Source organism: Penicillium subrubescens (genome assembly GCF_028828155.1).
Source record: "Penicillium subrubescens strain IBT 31985 chromosome Unknown utg000002l_segment0_segment0, whole genome shotgun sequence".
NCBI classification, from domain to species: Eukaryota; Fungi; Ascomycota; class Eurotiomycetes; order Eurotiales; family Aspergillaceae; genus Penicillium; species Penicillium subrubescens.
In genome coordinates this window covers 283,188-300,049 of record NW_026643152.1, presented here as the reverse complement: position 1 = coordinate 300,049, position 16,862 = coordinate 283,188, and the positions used below count along the sequence as shown (strand labels likewise).

Genomic DNA, 16,862 nt, shown 5'->3' with positions numbered 1-16,862 from the left:
TTTTTAGATCGTTGCCATGACTGATAGAGGCAGAGATGAAAATGCGCCGATCACTCTTAATTGTACACAGAACTAGCAATAGTTAGAGACACCCTAGGTTCACCCCCTTGGCGGCCTTTGCCCCAATTCACGAGCCACAAGCCGTGGCCGTTAATCGAACACACCCACAATCTCTCTCTCTGTCTCTCTCTCTCTCTCTCTCTTATTGTTTTCATGCGACATATCATACGGTGTAGACTTCTTTCCTCATATCTCATACCTTGGAAGAGAATTTCTTCCCAGTACCCCACCCTTCAAAAGATTGACTGGCGGATTAAGCAGTAAGGCGGAGAATCTATGTGACTTTCATTTCTAATTATCGGATATATCATCAGCGTATCACAATATAAATACCTGTCAACATACTTAGGTGATCACAAAGTACATGATAAGACTAGATTTAAGTACGACGTGAATGCTATACTTATTTAATACAAGAGGTTTCTGTCTACGTTGCACTATCTTTAGAACATGGTTGGGAACAAATCTAGTTGTACAATATCATGCGCCATTTCAAGGAATCCATACATCAACTTCAAACTCCACGAGATGCTCAGGAAAAGGCAGGCTTTCAATTCCCACCATGGTGAATAACGGCTGGTGGCGGGGACACCACTTCTTGATGTAGTGAACCATGTTTTCCCGTGCCACTGCACGCGTTTCGGACAATCCCACAAAGAATGCACGCAGCTTGACCACGTAATCCCAGCCAGAAATACCCTCCTTAACCGCATAACCGTCTTTAGTGAGAGTGTGGATGATCAGATCATCAATGTTTTTGAAGGCTTGCGCGATTTGCTCCTCAATCTTAGGAGAGGTTTCCTTGGTCAAAGGATTCATGCCCGCTTAGGAATATGATTAGCCCTAGGTCCTCAGATGTGGCGCGGGTGAGCTGCTTACTCTGCCCAGTGACAACTAGCCGTTTGCCGATGAGGCAAGCATCGCTAAACCCGTATTTCTCGCGACATTCTTCTCCAAAGCCAGGAAGCGCGTGGTACTTGAAGGAAGCCATGTTGAAAGCTGTAAGGTAGTAGAATTCTAAAGTTAATGGATGAGCTATCGGCATATCGGGTGTATATATACTGTAATTGTTCTGTAACCGCGGATTGCCCGGTCCGCTTTGTCAGCGGATCATGTCACCATGTTAGTCAAGTTAGTTAGGTTAGTTAGTTAACCGGCCCCTTACAAATATTACATATTTTACGGACCCTCGCTCCGCGAGGGTCTGCCACCCATACGATAATGCCCCCCCATACGATAATCCCATTTCCCATAGTAAACTGCCCCATTTTGATGCGATTTAATCAACGAAAGCAGTGCAATTTAGTAGACAATTAATATACCGAAATAAAGCCCCCTGATTGGCCTAATCAGAAATCCAGCCCGTTTCTTTCCATCTCATTTTTTGATGAAGTAGCCCTTCGCTTTGTATACCCTCTTCAGCTCCGGTAAGACCTCACGCCGGTAGTACGGTCGCAGCTTCATGAGAGCCTTTAGGTTATCACCACTTTTGAGAATACGCTTCATACGCTCAACCTGACTAGAATGCACTATCCCAGTCAATTTGGATGCCCTTCGCGAGCGATTTTCGTGTGTATGGCGCTGCTCTCTCACATAATCCCCACGCTCGATATCCTGCTTCAGTTCCACCACAAGATGCGCGAGATCAGTAGTAGCTTTCGAAAGCTTTTGAATTAGGCGACGAGAGGGTTGTTGTATGCGATTGATCTTTTCCTCTATCCGCTCTTCTAGCTTCTTCACTCGCTGAGCAGTCTTTGGTGTGCTACAATCAGATGAATCACTAGTCGCTACGGATGATGGAGGGCTTAGTGTATCGTAGCCAAAATCGCGCTCTAAATCCTCTAGAGTATTATATACGATAGCAGGGTTGGTAGGCCAGAGGCCAGTCAATCGAAATCCAAGCTTAATCGTAGAGGGTTTGAAGGTCTTCTGTCGAATCTGCGCGATTGCACTTAGGAAATCGTCTTTGGTAATCTTCTTATAGCCAGCAACTGTAGCATCATACACCCACTCGCTATGCCAGTGCTTATAGGCGCTGAATACACCTATATCTAGCGGCTGAAGTAGATGGCTTGAATGAGGAGGAAGGAAGAATAGAATAATGTTGTGATCCTCGCAGTATTTAACGAATTCGTATGTTAAATGCGATCCGAATTGATTATATAGTAGCATACGATGCGTGCCCTTTACCGAATCCTTCGTAAGCTTATTGAATAGCTGTATCCACTGTAGGGCTAAGACGTTATTAAGGTAGCCGGTTTCGGTGACAGCAATCCTCTCATCGCCTACGATTTCAAACCAGCGTAGTAGTAGAAGCTTCGCGCTTAGGATTACTACTGGAGCGATAGTAGATCCAGTAGCTGAAACGGCCTCAATAGCAGTCGCATATTCGCGATTAGTATTAAAGCCGCCAGTAATCTGGCGCTTAGGCTCGTGTGTGATAATCCACTGATCTCTTCCAACGCCAATATTGAAGCCAGTTTCATCGAAGTTCCAGATATCATCCGCGGTGATACTATACTTTGCGATTGTCTCCTTGTATGAATCGAACCATTCCCTTGCAATCTGCTTATTAAGGCACTTCTTTCGATCGATATCCATAGCTCTCTGACGGCGACAATTGTATTCAGGGTGACGGCGGAGGAAGCGCTGCAGCCAATGGCTACCGATTGTAGGGGGTTTGGTCGAATTGTCAACATGGCTACTAGCTAGGATTGCATTGGCAGCAGCAGTAATAGCCGGGCGCTTTGGTGGAAGATAGATCGAATCGAGGAAGTCGATATATCGGCAGAGAGCTGATTCCTGCGATTCGTCAAGCTTGCGACCGTTAGGTGTGCGTTCAGAGAATGAACAGCGGCCCTTGTAGCGCGCCAGTAGCCGCTGATATGGTAGGTTTCGCGCTCGCGCCCACGCACTAATATTAGGCGATTCGACATTCTCCAATTCGAGTATAGCCGATTGGATGCGAGATTCGATAGATTGATTCGATTCGGGCATATTGGTGGCGATAAATCGCGTGTGGAATGGAAGAATGGGGGTGTTTACTAGTGGAACACGTCGATAGAAAAGAAAAAAGAGGGTCTGCAAAGCGAATGATTACTTCATCAAAAAATGAGATGGAAAGAAACGGGCTGGATTTCTGATTGGGCCAATCAGGGGGCTTTATTTCGGTATATTAATTGTCTACTAAATTGCACTGCTTTTGTTGATTAAATCGCATTAAAATGGGGCAGTTTACTATGGGAAATGGGATTATCGTATGGGGGGGGCATTATCGTATGGGTGGCAGACCCTCGCGGAGCGAGGGTCCGTAAAATATGTAATATTTGTAAGGGGCCGGTTAACCGTTAACTAGTCAGTCATTTACCTAGTCACACTGGGATCGCCAAGACTACAATCCATAGTTGCCACTTTCGGGCCGAAGCAAGAAGAAGTGAATCTGTAGCGATGAGTCATTAATGATGTGCAGGACAAAAGCTCAAAAAATGGGTTAGGGGTATATAATGGTCTCAGGTAAATTTATTCATGTCTGTCGATTATCCTTATCAAAAAGTCTCTTCAACTGCTAACTTTACCCCCACGGTATCTTGCATTGATTAATCTACGGCGTGCCAGTCATGGAGCATATCAAGCAGTCATTCGCGAGGGCGAAGTACCAGAACCGCGCTGCTCTGGGCGCATATGTTACCGCTGGGTATCCCACAGTGGAGGAGACGCCAGACATTCTACTCAGTCTTGAGAGCGGCGGTTCAGGTGCGTACCTATCAAAAATTATCACAACTAATGTTTTTATACCATCTGACGGGTCTTTATATTGAAACCGACTGTTTCTAGTCGTCTTAAAAGAGTAATAATGCTGTCATATCCTGCTATCGCGGCATCCTCATTAAAGAAGTTCTCCTTATAGATTCAGCCATAATGATTGAAATCCTGGATATGGTTTTGATAACGCTTCCCGAATGGCCTAGAGAAGAACTCAGTGTATTACCTGTGTGTGTTTTGTAACTTGATTGGATTTCTGATCATGGTAGAGGGTCTGATATGTTATTTTTGGACGGAAGACCTCAACTTTATAGCATCATTCAGCATCCATTTTTGGCACACTTGGGAGAGTGGAAAGCGTCGAGGTTCTAGGAAATAGGTGCTAATGAGCGAACAAATTGGACATCCCTTACAGCGTAGCCAAATAGGGTATATGTTAATCCGAAGACACTTCAGGAAATTCTTGAATTGAGATAGAACCTCTTCATAAGTAAATACAAGCTTGCCCAGCTTCTCCTGAGCTCTTCCCCTGATTACTCTGTCCTCCAGCATGATTTTGAATAGTGCTGGACATTTCCTCCCATATAGAACCATCAGACTGGGCAGAATTATTTCGCTTTTGATCATCAAACTCCGAATCGGAACTCGCGGACTTTTTTCTGGTAGTAGAAAGTTGCCAAGAATCCGGTGGCTCCAAGAATTACGGGCACGGGGGATTTGGCCTGCGTCTTGATGATTCTAGGGATTGCAGAAGTCAGCAGGAACACACTGTTTAACAGGGCCAACTCGGTTCCGTAGTCTCTGTTCTCTTTCATCAGATAACCTAACAATTCGGTCAGCTTAGCGCAAGAAAAAGTGCCCCCAGTTAGCACGCTGCTCATAGGCACTCACCAGCATATCCATAAGAAAGTCCAAGTCCCACACCCGCGATCAATGACGGTGCTGAGCGTGTCTTTAGATACCCCAAGGACCCCCCAGCAGGAACTATTTTTTGGTTACTGATGCTCAGCGACGCGGGACTTCCGTTTTAGGCATCGAATTGAGGACTTACGGAGAGCGGCAAGAGTAAAGGAAGGATGTTCGGCCATGTTGATAAAGGCTTGAAATGTAGTGACTGACACGGGCGGCGGAACACATTCACGTCTGATGTCGAGGTTTCAAACGGTCAGAAGGTTTCATTTAATCGTGGTCCCAGTGGAGGGGTCCCGGTCAAGCGGTCCCAGTTCGGCCCGGGTACGCCTATCAGTTGATTGGTCAAGGCCCTCTGGGTTGCTGTAACTAACTAGCTAAATAGGTTGATTAACGCGCATCGGTGTTTCCCGATGATTCAGCGGATAGGGCGCCGAATGACCCGTTAGGTAGTAACTACATAATTAACTAATTCCGGTTAGCACAGAGTCAGGTAGTAGTGTACAAAGCGAGATATTAGCCTTGGGATTTTGAAGAGGAAGACTCCTGAGATGACCCGCCTCGAAGGATAGGAAGATGGTCATCTGGTTTATGCGCGAGGAGCCAGCCAAGCAAGGAAAGGAGCATAGAACAGAACAAACTTGACGAAGGCAGAGGAAGCCTCTGTAGTGGCCATGACATCCATTCCCTCCAGATCACAGATCACTGGGAACGGGTCGCTCGGTGGAGCATGTCCAATTGCGGTGGAAGATCTAAGAGGTCCCGTTCTGACCGAGGAACGCTTGCGACCCACAGGGCATAAGAGCCCGAACCACAGAGTAGTCCCCGATTAGTCAGCGGGATCAAATCAAAACGGCCAGTCCCGGTGAATGACGGTTTCACAGCTGAAATTTTCGAACCACAACTCTGCAACCTCACTGAATCTCTGTAAATGAGTGTGTCGGCGCTTGGTTGCTTGCTTACCATTCCGATGCTGGCGGTTCCCCTTATCTGTCACTAGATATGAACGAAAACCGCCAACAATACACCTGTCCACCACGGTCACGGAAGGGAAACCGGAAACCGAGACGCAGGGCATGCGATTCTTGCTTTACGAAAAAGGTATACCCTTATCCCTCTGCATCACGTATACCCCTACGCTATTAGTCACAATAGACTCATCGTTGACATCTACTTTCGGGCTCGGTAGATCCAATGTGATGCAGTTCTCCCTCAGTGCAATTGGTGCGAGCATCATAATCTCGCTTGCACCTACAATCGAATCCGAGGACAGACGAACACGAGGTATGGCCATAACCCGACGATATACGTCTTCTAGCTTCTCATTACTTTACGTTATTTGTGTTTCCTCGTCCTATGTCATCGTCTTCGGCTCCATCTGCTGCCTAATGTCAGGAATAAATCGGCTCGTTTGTTCTTGACTAGACCTTGTTGCAGGTAACTATATGATGTCGCTAACAATCAGACATTCCTGAGGTATCAGACTTGACACAAGTCGAAGTGCATCTTTTTCACTTGGCGAACCATTTCTCCCAGATTCTGACACGATACGGTATCTGAGACCAGGATATACATTCTTGAACAATATCACCTGCCTCGGGGGGTACCGTATTTTCTCAGACCAAGGCCGAAGATGGATAGAGTCTCAGGTTGGAGAACCAATCAATCTTGACAGAGTATTTTCTCTCGAACTCCACGGGCTAAAGCCGCCTTGTCCGCATACGAATCCCGAGAGCTCTTTTCGTGGGCGCCCTGAACTTCCGGGTAGGGCGAATGTGGAAAGGTATATCGAGGTCTATGGCTCGTCCTTCCCAAGTCGCGTTTTCCCCGTAATCAGCCGGTCAATGTTCAGGCAAACACTGGACCTCGCCTATCGTCCCCTGCAAGTCGCAGGTTCCGCTAGTGCCAAAGCATGCGTGTATGCGTTTCTGTCACACATATCATTGTTCGGCTTCGACAACAATACGCAGGGAAGCATGGATTGCCAGGCCTATGCCGCGATGGTCCATAACTTCACGACAGAAGTAATTCAGGAGTCAACGGTAGATGGCCTCCAGTCATTGATTATGCTGGTGAGTTACTGATCCTGCCTTCAGATGACTTCATCTGGGATCTTAATCGTTCTGCCAGGTACATCACCAATACTTCATAGGCGATCTCCTTTCCGCAGCCGCGACATTATCGATCGCCACACGTCTTTTGTATACACATGGGGCCCATGCATTGTATGCCGATGATCCTTCGACCACTTCCTCATCCACATACAACAAAGGCAACTTAAGATGCCACCTGCGGGACCTCTTCTGGCTGTGTTACTCCTTCGATAAAGATATATGCCTCAGAACTGGAGAACCGCCCTGTATACTTGACATACATTGCGATCTCACTCTGCCCTGTGACTATGTGAGGCTGCATAACATCAACTTACATGAAAATGTGTCACAGGTAGATGATGAGATCGTTCCACTTTTCCCCTGGGACCTCCGACTTTCGTTGCTGAAATCGAAAGTGTACGATAGATTGTACAGCGCTCATTCTCTTCGGCAGGCCAAAACAGAGCTATTATTGAGCATACGCAGCCTTGACGAATCACTAGAGCAATGGAGGCGATCTCTTCCAGAGGAGCTTCGTCCGACCTTATACTTTTCCCAGGAGACACCTGTGGCCGCCAACCTGAACACGTCAGCAGTGATGTTGAGGCTTGCGTACTATCATTGCGTGGCCGTAATCCACCAAGCCAGCAGCAAATCTCAAGATTTCTCAACTTGTATTCCCGAGCCAAGGCTCGACGACATCACTTCCAGTACAAGAATTTCCACTACTGCGAGCCGTTCAACACTGTCTTTTTTTCATAAAGCGTTATATGTTGTGCACCCCGAATGCTTTTGGTATGGGTGCCGATGCTCAATATTCAGTACCTTTTTATACTGACAGTCGTCTGGCGAACCAGGGTGGCCCTATTTTACGTTATCACCGCCGTCCTGACTCTTTTCTGCAACATACTTTCCAATCCCCATGATCCAGACGCCACTAATGACATGAAACTATTGGAAAGCGTTCCTCTTCTGATACGCTGCATCCCAGTACGAAAACTAACTCTTGGCGACTGGCTTCAATTGCAATATCTGGACGGTGTCATGACAGAACTTGCGGAAATTTGTGCCCGAGTCATCTCAAAATCGCGAAAAAAGCTCACGTGACGTGGGTTTATGATCTAAAAAGCCTAGATCAAATATGTGTCGCTTATGTTTGTCATTCATGTTTATGATCTAGAAAGTCCCAAATTAAATATGTGCTGCCTATGTTCGTCCAGCTATTGAATCTTCTCATTACCAACGCATCACGCTCCTCAGCACGAATTGGATGATAAGCAACCTCTTGAAGCGTAATTATACTTCCTTCCGAAGAGCTTACGTTGCAACGAGCATCCCGGCTCTCAAATATGCGTGTAACCTTGAAGATGGATTTGTGCTTGCTCATCTGGACTGCAATAATTGCATCATTATTGAGTATTTGCCTGCCGATACCTTTTGATTATGTCCTAAACCCCGGCTCTGGTCTCTTCGAGCCAAGCTATGAGAATTGAGACCAGCCGACCTTTTCTGTCAACCACTCGAGACTAAGTTGGTTTCAAAATCACCTGTCGTTGAATGGCTCCCTTCCAACCTCTTCGGTATAGCAAAGCAGCAAGTGATGCGTTGTCAGATGGATCAACTCCATTGTGATATAATAGATGATATACTATGATTTTCATAGTCCGGTCATAGCCCGGCAGTTGAACCAAGTACCATGGCCTGGTATCATCTTCCGCGGACGACGAAGGATAGGTACCTCTTGGCAGAATGGACACTTCATGTTTCCACCATGCCGTAAATTGGAGAACAACTTAGTCTTCCATTTTCCTTGAGATTATCGTGACTCTTGCTGTAAGCAATAACATCGGCTCCGCTACAGCCCTTCACATAGACCCACAACATATAATTAGAAGGGTGTTGCTTCCGACTTATTCAACATCCGAGCAGCTGGCCGCTGGCCGTGTTTGATTAACGACTTTTCCGGACGGACGGACCGCTGGCGCAGACATTTCGAACGCCGCTGAGTAATCGGCTGACGAGCTTTGCGACCAATAGTGTGACATGAATACAATATTCGCATGCGGGATATAAAAAAATAAGAACCTGCTCGTACTTGTCCCCTTCATTATCTTGTCACTGCGTGGCATAGAATTCTCTCGACCTATGGCCTTTTTCGGGTTTTCGAGGTCTAAGATAGCAACCTTCAGCAAAGTTACGGCCTCAGTGGCTTTAGCCGGCGCAGGCGGGTGGCATCTATGGACAAGGCAGTGCTACTTTGAGCCATTCGGACCCGAAAATGACCCTATTTTCCAAAGCGATCACTACAAGCGGCTTAACCCGGGAAATCATCCGTCACTGAAAGACTCATGCGTGCGAAAGGTGCCACTGGCCCAAATTCCACCGGAATTAGTCGATGATACGCTCAAGGGAGGTTCGAAGCTTGTCGAAAGGTTCTGTGCTGGTATTTGGGGTGGCTACGGTGAGTGATATTACCTTTTAGGATGTTCACGGGTTGAGACAGCCGCGTAACCGACGCCGCTATCAAGACAGATTTACTGATTAAATTATTCTATTCCACCTACAGGATACGCCATCCAACGAAATGTATTAGCTGGACTGGGAAGAGGTAACTCCAGAAATGATTCGATACTGTGGGATAAAAATGAGCTACTGAACAGTACTTATGAAGAAGGTATAATGCCCGCCTGGTTGAACACTTGTTAAAAATTGGCGCTGCAAATCAGTTCCACTAATGGCCTTTTCTAGGGACTAATGTGACCGACCACTTCGTCGTCGTTGGGAAGAACGCTAATTCAATCGTTCTATGGGGAGCAAATGCGCCATCGGACAATCCAGGAGTCCCGCGGGACATGGAGAACATCGCGGAAGTTACCACCGAAATCGATATCGACCAAGGCGTGGCCGAGTTTAGGCTGAAGAATATCTTCTACAATGGAGTCCAGCGAACATCTAAAGACCTGTTTCCGCAACCGGTCGTGTGGCTGCATTTTCAATATTGCAAATTGTTGGTTGAGGGAGGAGTGAGCCATTGCAAGGCGTAGTTGGCCGTTGCTCACAAATGTTAGTTATGCTTCTTGTCTTTTGGCACCAGCGAACTTCCCGTTTCAGTGACGTCGACTTTTGTGCAAACGCTCACTCTGGCTCTTTTTCAAAGGTCTGAATACTGATTACCCGTGGTCATTTCAATACATGCGAGAGTTTAAAGGACGTGAACGGTCGTGAGGTCTAGTTTGTAACGCAATAGGACTTTTGTGAGGTTGACCGAGGAAGTAGATAAGGAGAAGGATGGTCCATCGGAAAAATTTATAGTCTACGTTAGCTGTCGGGTGGTAATAGGCTAGATTTAAGAGCCATGCTAGCTGCAAATTACCCTTACTCCCACCAGACAATATCCGTCCACCTAAAAGTATTAGACCCACAATGAACATCCCCACCCATAACGTGATATTCAGAAAGTCATCGATGAACCACGCAGTCATCCCCGCCCTTGCATACGCCACTTCGACCGGTTCAGCGAGTACAACCGTTCGTTCACTGCTGGCGCCCACGACTTTGGGCTTACATGTCTAAATTTCTAAATTTTCAATGACAATGTCGTTGATAGAAGCGGGATAAAACGCCATGAGAAGCCGCTCTCCTCCCATGAAAGTAGGTGTATGCGGCGGGAGACCATCATCGCTGTGATTGAAATGAAAATTATTGCTCGTATTGCGGAAACAACGTTGGTACATAGATGACCTCCTTGGGACCAAGTGTGATTTCGGAGAGAAGAGCATGTAGGTTCGCATTGATATGCTGCTGTGCATAGATATTGATGGTGGTAAAGTTTTCGTTGGCCAGTATCTCACTGATTGTACTGTTCAGCTCTTGTTCATCCAGGTTCACTTCAGAGGGAGCCTTGAAGCTGAAGGCTCGGGTATCCCCGCAGCCACTGGTCTGCAGATCATTGTGGCCTCATACGAGACATTCATCTGAGACATTGATCGGGATTGTCTCGAGCGGAGCGATATACCCAGGGACGAGCAGTAGGGTGGCCAGAAGCATCGTGGCGGGTTGCTAGTTCGGTTTTGCTCTAAGGTTTACCCACCGCGTCGGTCCTGCTGCACCGGAGATTTTCATCACCGACATAGGCAAGAATATTATTTACGAGGGGTTAGAGTAAAAGAAACCAAGAAACCGAACAACCACTTTATTCCACCCTATCCAGAAGGTCTTTGCACCCGTCCACAGTTCATGCTGCATCGAGTAAAATGTCACGATGTATTCCTTTAAAGTAATTCCATGCAATCTCGGAGTTGACTTTTCATCGTTATAGCGCAATTAACTGTGAATGTCAACGGGTTTAGTTCTTAACTTAGTTAGTTTTCTAATTAGGATATCGGTCTAATATAGGAATTTAAGAGTAGGAATCCTTAACTTTATATTATCTTTATCTTCTATTTTTAGCATACAAGAGTTCTGTGCTCTTCTCCGCAATGATTTTGGAGACCTGCCCAGAGATAAATAGCTCCTGGACCATTGGTGCGGCTTTCTCTCGGATTGTACGGTTAGTCCTTTCCGCAACTCCATAGATCTGTACAGTACGATGAATGATTCCACAGCTTTTTGCTCATGAAGTGTCAAGCTCTCCATTCAGTTTCCCAGTATATCCCGAAATGGTTCGACCACGGAACCTTGAAGTCATTGCGAGTACCGTCAGTAACATCTTCCCATTCCTCATCCGAATTTCTCAGCTTGTACGGTGCCTTTTCTTAACCGTTCATTTCGTCCTTAAGCCTCTTTGCAGCCTCCTGCTGTGCTTTCTCGAGGGCTTTTCGTATTGCTTTCCTTTCAATCTTGAGCTTCTTCACAGCCTTCTTCTCTGCTTTATTGAGAGATTTTCTTTTTGCTTTCGCTTCATCCTTGAGTTGCCTTGCAGCCTCCTTCTGTGCATTATTGCGGGCTTTCCTTTGTGCTTTTGTTTCGTCCTTGAGTTTCTTTATGGCCTTTTGATGTGCCTTGTCGATGGCTATCCTTTTTGCTTTTATTTCATCCCTGAGCCTCTCCAATGCCTCCTGTTCAGTGTTGATATTTTTAAGTGAGATCACAGTTGAAGCAGACTCAGCTGTCTGAAATATTCTTTTCTCTCCACTTGTCGCAATATTTGCCCCTCCTATTTTGTCGAAAAGCGAATACAATAAACCAAATAATATGAGTTTCGGTAATTTGTTCTGAAGAAGCAGAAATAATGATAGTAGTAAAATATTATACGTGGGTTTGATAAACCTATCCTAGATTAGTTCATAAGTGATTGTTCGCCAAGGACATTTATATATCTCAAATAACGAACCTTTTGTTTTTCAAGATGCTTGAACTGCTCAGACGAAAAGACGTGCCATTCACTGGAAGTCATTGAGCTTCTCAGCTCCGTTATATCGTTGCTGTGTCCTAATTGTCTCCATTTTACCTTGTAGGGTCTCGCTCCGAATCGTTCCACCTGTCGGGATATATCCTCCCGTCAGAATAAGCAAAGACATGTTGTACGTAATCTTGCTAAGCTGCGGCTCCCGCCGCATGGATTCAGGGGCATTGGACGAGGACTTGGAACACACATCTATCTACATTTTTGAATCAATTGACTTTTTGCTTTACGGCATAACACTGTCCACTCAACTGTGTACACAGTACCTAGCTGGTGATACCAACACCACCCATTTCTCGCTTCTGTCATTTGGCCATAGCTCATAAAAAATCTCTTCATCATCGCTTTCCTCAATCATAGGATGGGTTGTAATGATTTTTTGAACGGAATTCTGATTAAGCCCCAGATTATGGGCTCTTCGATGAGTTGGTAATAAGACAGACCTGACGGATGAAATCGCTCTGGTGGTGGAGGTGAAAGCAGTATAACCTTTTCACCCTGAGCTATTCGCCAAGCAAATAAGCGGAAGCACCATGAACATATCTACTCCATTGCCGGTGATTCTTTTTCAAATTTAAACAATCTGGGTGTTGTTCATCCATGAGTGGCCCCATTGCTGTGGTCAACGTTTGAAGACGATGCCTATCAGCCCATTCTTGGTCCTTTTCGCGAGGAATGCCACTCCAGAGGACTTGGCCATTCGGAATCCAATTTTCTGATTGGAACTGTTTAATAATTTGAGCCGTTTCTTTTTCAGATAGGAATCGCCTCGATACTCCGACAAGAGGCGCTTGAGCTGACTGTTGGTGCGAAGGTAGTTGAATAACTTTTTCGCAATCCATCCATCTGGTTGGAAAGGAAGGAAGGGGGTAAAGAGAAAAGACGCCCTGTTTTTTGATCGTTCAGGGAATATGTTGCAAGGAGAGGTAGGAAGCTAGGAGAGAGAAACTTGTCACTAATACTATATATAAACGTGAAACAGACTAAGGAGGAAGACTTGAGTTGCCACCTAGAGCAAAAACAAGCGACGTCATGACTTTTTCCGCTTTTTGATCCGGCAAGTGCCAACTGTGGTATGACGATTGTAATCAATCCCGGGAAAAAACAGAGCTCCACTCAAGTGGTACAGTGTTACAAACCGTTTTAAAATACTGTGATACGTTAATCTAAAGGCACACTAATCTCTTTCAGAATAGAGTCCAGAATACAAAACAAAAGATTCGAGCGCGCTTATATCAAGCTTGAGTAATATTACAAAGTGGATACGTTACCCTACACAGACACGGAAACTGGCCCTCAACTCTGTATACCCCGTCAATTGATCTGCGCTAGGACCTTGGCAGTGGGGCCCGAGAAAACAAAGCTGTCACCAGGGTAGAAGCCGTTTTCGCTATGGACCGACTGTGCCGATCATCATCGACTGTAAGGAAACAGGCGAGACGGAACGACTGTATTTTGTTCGAACGTGGTGGTTGATATTATCTTCATATAAAACTGTTGTGGGTGTGTGCTGAGCGGGAGCTAACCCCGGACCGATGGCGGACCCACCCGCGGGAGGGCCCGAACCCCCTCCCACAAACCCTCAACGAGGGGCAGCGATTTTCACGCGCGAGAACTTCGAACCGTCGATTGTGCCTCGTAAAAGAAGAAGCCCTCGCCATGGGGACGAAATCACCACTATTGCACGCTCGAATCCTGAGTTTGCCAACACGGAAGACAGCACTGGACGGGTGACGACCAAGGAGATCCGGCAGCTCATCAGCAGCCTGAAGGAAGTTATCGCCTACCAAACCACTGTAATCGAATCCACCAAAGCGGAGCTCCTGGAAGTTAAACACGATCAGAACGTCCTTCGTGATCAGAATGAAAAGCTCTACGACGAAATCAGAACCCTGCGAGAACGAATCGAAACCCTCACGCCAGTGACCGAGGCCAGATCCTGGGCCGCAGTAGCAGCCAGCGGCAGTATCAGCTCACCCCAATCAAACCACCAGAGACCCGAGAAAGAACGGGACTGCGTCCGAATCAGCACCCAGAGATCGTTCGTAGACCCATCAGACAACGACAACACCGACGGAAACACCTTTGGCCGCTATCTCCCCACGGACGCCGCAAACACCTATATACGCACCGCGCTATTAAACGCCCCATCAACGCAAGATGCCCAGGTTGCCGGAGTTGGCACCACCAAAACAGGTTATGTGATTCGATTTAAGGACCCGGAGTCGGCCGAGATAGCTCGTAACAACACCGAATGGCTGAACGAACTCGGAAACAACACGAAACTAGTAAAACCAAGGTTCGGCGTCGTCGTGCACCGCACCCCGACAGAGGATTTCGACCTAGAAAACGCCAACGCGGAAGCTATTGAGAAGATCATAGAAGAAAACGACCTGTCTGAGAAGGGATACCGGATTGAAGAGGTAGCATAGCTCAAGCGGAAGGACAAAGTGCTAGGGAAATTCGCATCGCTTAGAATCTGGTTTGACTCTGCAGAGGGAGCCGAATATATCCTCAACAACGGTCTTCTGGTTAGCCAAAGACAGATCGGCAGCGTAGAACGCCGCGAGATCAAGAAAAAGAGATGCTTCCGATGCCAACGTTTCGGACACCTGGCATGGTCGTGCAAGGAAACACCACGTTGCGGCCACTATGCCGGCCCACACCTTCGTGAACACTGCCCATCGGGCGTACGCCCACGGTGTCTCGACTGCAGCGGTGAACATCCAACCGGCGATCGTCAGTGTCTGACCCCCGCAACTTTCAACCCCTCTCAATGTTAGAGGCCAACCTACGAGTACTACAGTTGAACATAATAAAATCGGGGCCGATGATAGAGGCATTTGTCAACGACCACCAGAGTCAGAACCTAGACGTTCTGCTGATCCAGGAGCCTTCCATTACCACCTACCGAACCCACGTCAACCACAGCGCCTAGCGGCTATACCGCCCGACGATCGAGACCGACACAGTTCGGTTTCGTAGTCTAATCTATGTTAACCGCAAACTCTCCACTTCCTCGCACCGCCAGATACGGTGTGACCACCCAGACATCACCGCCATCAAGATCTGGACTGCCGACACCCAGATCCTCTTGTTTTCCGTTTATCTCCTGTCTGTTCCGTTATACGCTCCCAACGAAATCTCCGCTGAACCCACGCTCACGGCAATCCAAAACACAATCTCAGCCGCACGGCGGAACGACCTAAGATCCACGAGCGTCATACTTTCAGGGGATTTCAACCGCCATCACCCAATGTGGGGCGGCAACCACATTCAACCTAGATTTATTGAAGATGCAAGCGAACTCATCACCTTCTTCCAAGAACACAATTTACAAACCTGCCTTCCTCGAGGCACCGCGACGTTCTGGCCTCTCAACGACCCAGGAAAAAGCACTACTATCGATCTAACCGTGACGGACCAACCAGGCCTGCTCATCAAATGTCATCTTTACCACGAAAACTACGGGTCGGACCACCGGGGAACATATTCGGAGTGGAGCCTTAAACCCCGTCACAAACCCACCGCCAAGGCGAGGAAAGCGTACGAACGAGCAGACTGGGACAAGATCGGAACAGAAGTGCTCCAGCGGATAGGCCCATGGAAAGACATCAAAACGAGATCGGCTCTAGACCAGACGGTTGAACGGCTCACGGAAATCACGGCGTCCGCCGTGGAGAACCATACTCCAAACCGACGCCCAACCCCCTATTCCAAACGCTGGTTCACGCCCGACCTCAAAGTCCAACAGACCGAAGTCAACCACGCGCGTCGGAGATGGCAAAAGAGCTGTGCGGAATATGGACGAGACCATACGCGCTCAGTGACCCTCTTCCAAGAGATGCAGCAAAAGCGTCGAGCTTAGACCCGTACTATTGAAAAAGCCAAAAAGTCACACTGGAAACAGTTCCTGGACGGAGCTAGGGAAGGAACGCTGTAGAAAGCTGCTACCTATATAAAACCGCGAGAGGCCTAGGGCTGTGTCCCAGCCTTACAGGTCGACTCGAACGAATTGGTGGAGAACGAGGATAAAGCACGCGCGTTCCTAAACACCTTCTTCTCCAAGATGGATCAACCCCACGAAGACCCACGAGCCCAGGTCCCGCCGGAGCTACCGTGGCCACCAGTCACGGAACTGGAAATTCGGCGATCCCTTAAAACAGCTAAAAGCTCCACGGCACCAGGCGAAGACGGCCTACCGACGCTTGTGTGGAAACACCTGTGGAAGCATTTGGGAAAGCTCATCACCAGAATTTTCACAGCATCTATCGACCTAGGACATCACCCGAAACGATGGCGGGGAGCAAAGATCGTGGTGTTGCGGAAACCGGGGAAGCCGGACTACTCGGTCCCTGGGGCCTATCGCCCGATCTCGCTCCTCAACACACTCGGCAAACTTCTCGAGGCGGTCATAGCCCGGCGACTGTCGTACCTCGCCGAAAAGCACGGCCTGCTACCCGATACTCAATTCGGAGGGCGACCAGGCAGAACCACGGAACAAGCCCTGCTAGTCCTTTCCAATGCAGTCGACCAAGCCTGGTATAAACTTGGAGTTGTGACACTTATCGCATTCGATCAGAAAGGGGCCTTTAACGGAGTCAACAAAATCAGCCTCGACGCCCGCCTCCGAG

The 16,862-nt window shown here is 47.5% G+C and overlaps 7 protein-coding genes across 7 annotated transcripts; 2 read left to right on the top strand and 5 right to left on the bottom strand.

Annotated features, from left to right (window-relative positions):
* Positions 1–552: 552 nt before the first annotated feature.
* N7473_001620 (Endoribonuclease L-PSP/chorismate mutase-like protein) lies at positions 553–1,051 on the bottom strand (the record flags this gene model as incomplete). The annotated part of the gene is made up of 2 exons (XM_057147560.1): positions 553–884; positions 940–1,051. 2 exons carry the CDS (start codon positions 1,049–1,051, stop codon positions 553–555), a joined length of 444 nt encoding a protein of 147 aa, XP_057011214.1.
* Positions 1,052–1,437: 386 nt separating this feature from the next.
* Positions 1,438–3,057, bottom strand: N7473_001619 (transposase; the record flags this gene model as incomplete). Its single annotated transcript, XM_057147559.1, has 1 exon — positions 1,438–3,057. The coding sequence occupies one exon, from the start codon at positions 3,055–3,057 to the stop codon at positions 1,438–1,440; it is 1,620 nt and encodes a 539-aa protein (XP_057011213.1).
* A 1,264-nt stretch (positions 3,058–4,321) lies between these two features.
* Positions 4,322–5,095, bottom strand: N7473_001618 (TMEM14 family protein). The gene is made up of 3 exons (XM_057147558.1): positions 4,874–5,095; positions 4,714–4,806; positions 4,322–4,645 (listed from the first exon to the last, which is right to left on the bottom strand). The coding sequence occupies exons 1-3, from the start codon at positions 4,908–4,910 to the stop codon at positions 4,449–4,451; spliced, it is 327 nt and encodes a 108-aa protein (XP_057011212.1). The 5' UTR covers positions 4,911–5,095; the 3' UTR covers positions 4,322–4,448.
* A 532-nt stretch (positions 5,096–5,627) lies between these two features.
* N7473_001617 (transcription factor domain-containing protein) lies at positions 5,628–8,037 on the top strand. The gene is made up of 4 exons (XM_057147557.1): positions 5,628–5,832; positions 5,921–6,803; positions 6,862–7,619; positions 7,682–8,037. The coding sequence occupies exons 2-4, from the start codon at positions 6,576–6,578 to the stop codon at positions 7,929–7,931; spliced, it is 1,236 nt and encodes a 411-aa protein (XP_057011211.1). The 5' UTR covers positions 5,628–5,832; positions 5,921–6,575; the 3' UTR covers positions 7,932–8,037.
* A 932-nt stretch (positions 8,038–8,969) lies between these two features.
* On the top strand, positions 8,970–9,868 carry N7473_001616 (uncharacterized protein; the record flags this gene model as incomplete). The annotated part of the gene is made up of 3 exons (XM_057147556.1): positions 8,970–9,285; positions 9,391–9,498; positions 9,573–9,868. 3 exons carry the CDS (start codon positions 8,970–8,972, stop codon positions 9,866–9,868), a joined length of 720 nt encoding a protein of 239 aa, XP_057011210.1.
* Positions 9,869–10,523: 655 nt separating this feature from the next.
* On the bottom strand, positions 10,524–10,871 carry N7473_001615 (uncharacterized protein; the record flags this gene model as incomplete). Its single annotated transcript, XM_057147555.1, has 2 exons — positions 10,524–10,763; positions 10,788–10,871. The coding sequence occupies 2 exons, from the start codon at positions 10,869–10,871 to the stop codon at positions 10,524–10,526; spliced, it is 324 nt and encodes a 107-aa protein (XP_057011209.1).
* An 806-nt stretch (positions 10,872–11,677) lies between these two features.
* On the bottom strand, positions 11,678–12,219 carry N7473_001614 (uncharacterized protein; the record flags this gene model as incomplete). The annotated part of the gene is made up of 2 exons (XM_057147554.1): positions 11,678–12,097; positions 12,157–12,219. Coding segments are annotated over 2 exons (483 nt in total), but the record flags the coding sequence as incomplete, so codon positions are not given.
* Positions 12,220–16,862: the final 4,643 nt, after the last annotated feature.

Coding starts and splice junctions, on each gene's coding strand:
- N7473_001618 (XM_057147558.1), bottom strand. CDS start 4,910: ATGGCCGAACATCCTTCCTTTACTCTTGCCGCTCTCC. Junction 4,807..4,873: donor CTTTACTCTTGCCGCTCTCC/GTAAGTCCTCAA, acceptor ACCAAAAAATAG/TTCCTGCTGGGGGGTCCTTG. Junction 4,646..4,713: donor ACTTTCTTATGGATATGCTG/GTGAGTGCCTAT, acceptor CCGAATTGTTAG/GTTATCTGATGAAAGAGAAC.
- N7473_001617 (XM_057147557.1), top strand. CDS start 6,576: ATGTTCAGGCAAACACTGGACCTCGCCTATCGTCCCCTGCAAGTCGCA. Junction 6,804..6,861: donor TCCAGTCATTGATTATGCTG/GTGAGTTACTGA, acceptor TCGTTCTGCCAG/GTACATCACCAATACTTCAT. Junction 7,620..7,681: donor GTGCACCCCGAATGCTTTTG/GTATGGGTGCCG, acceptor CTGGCGAACCAG/GGTGGCCCTATTTTACGTTA.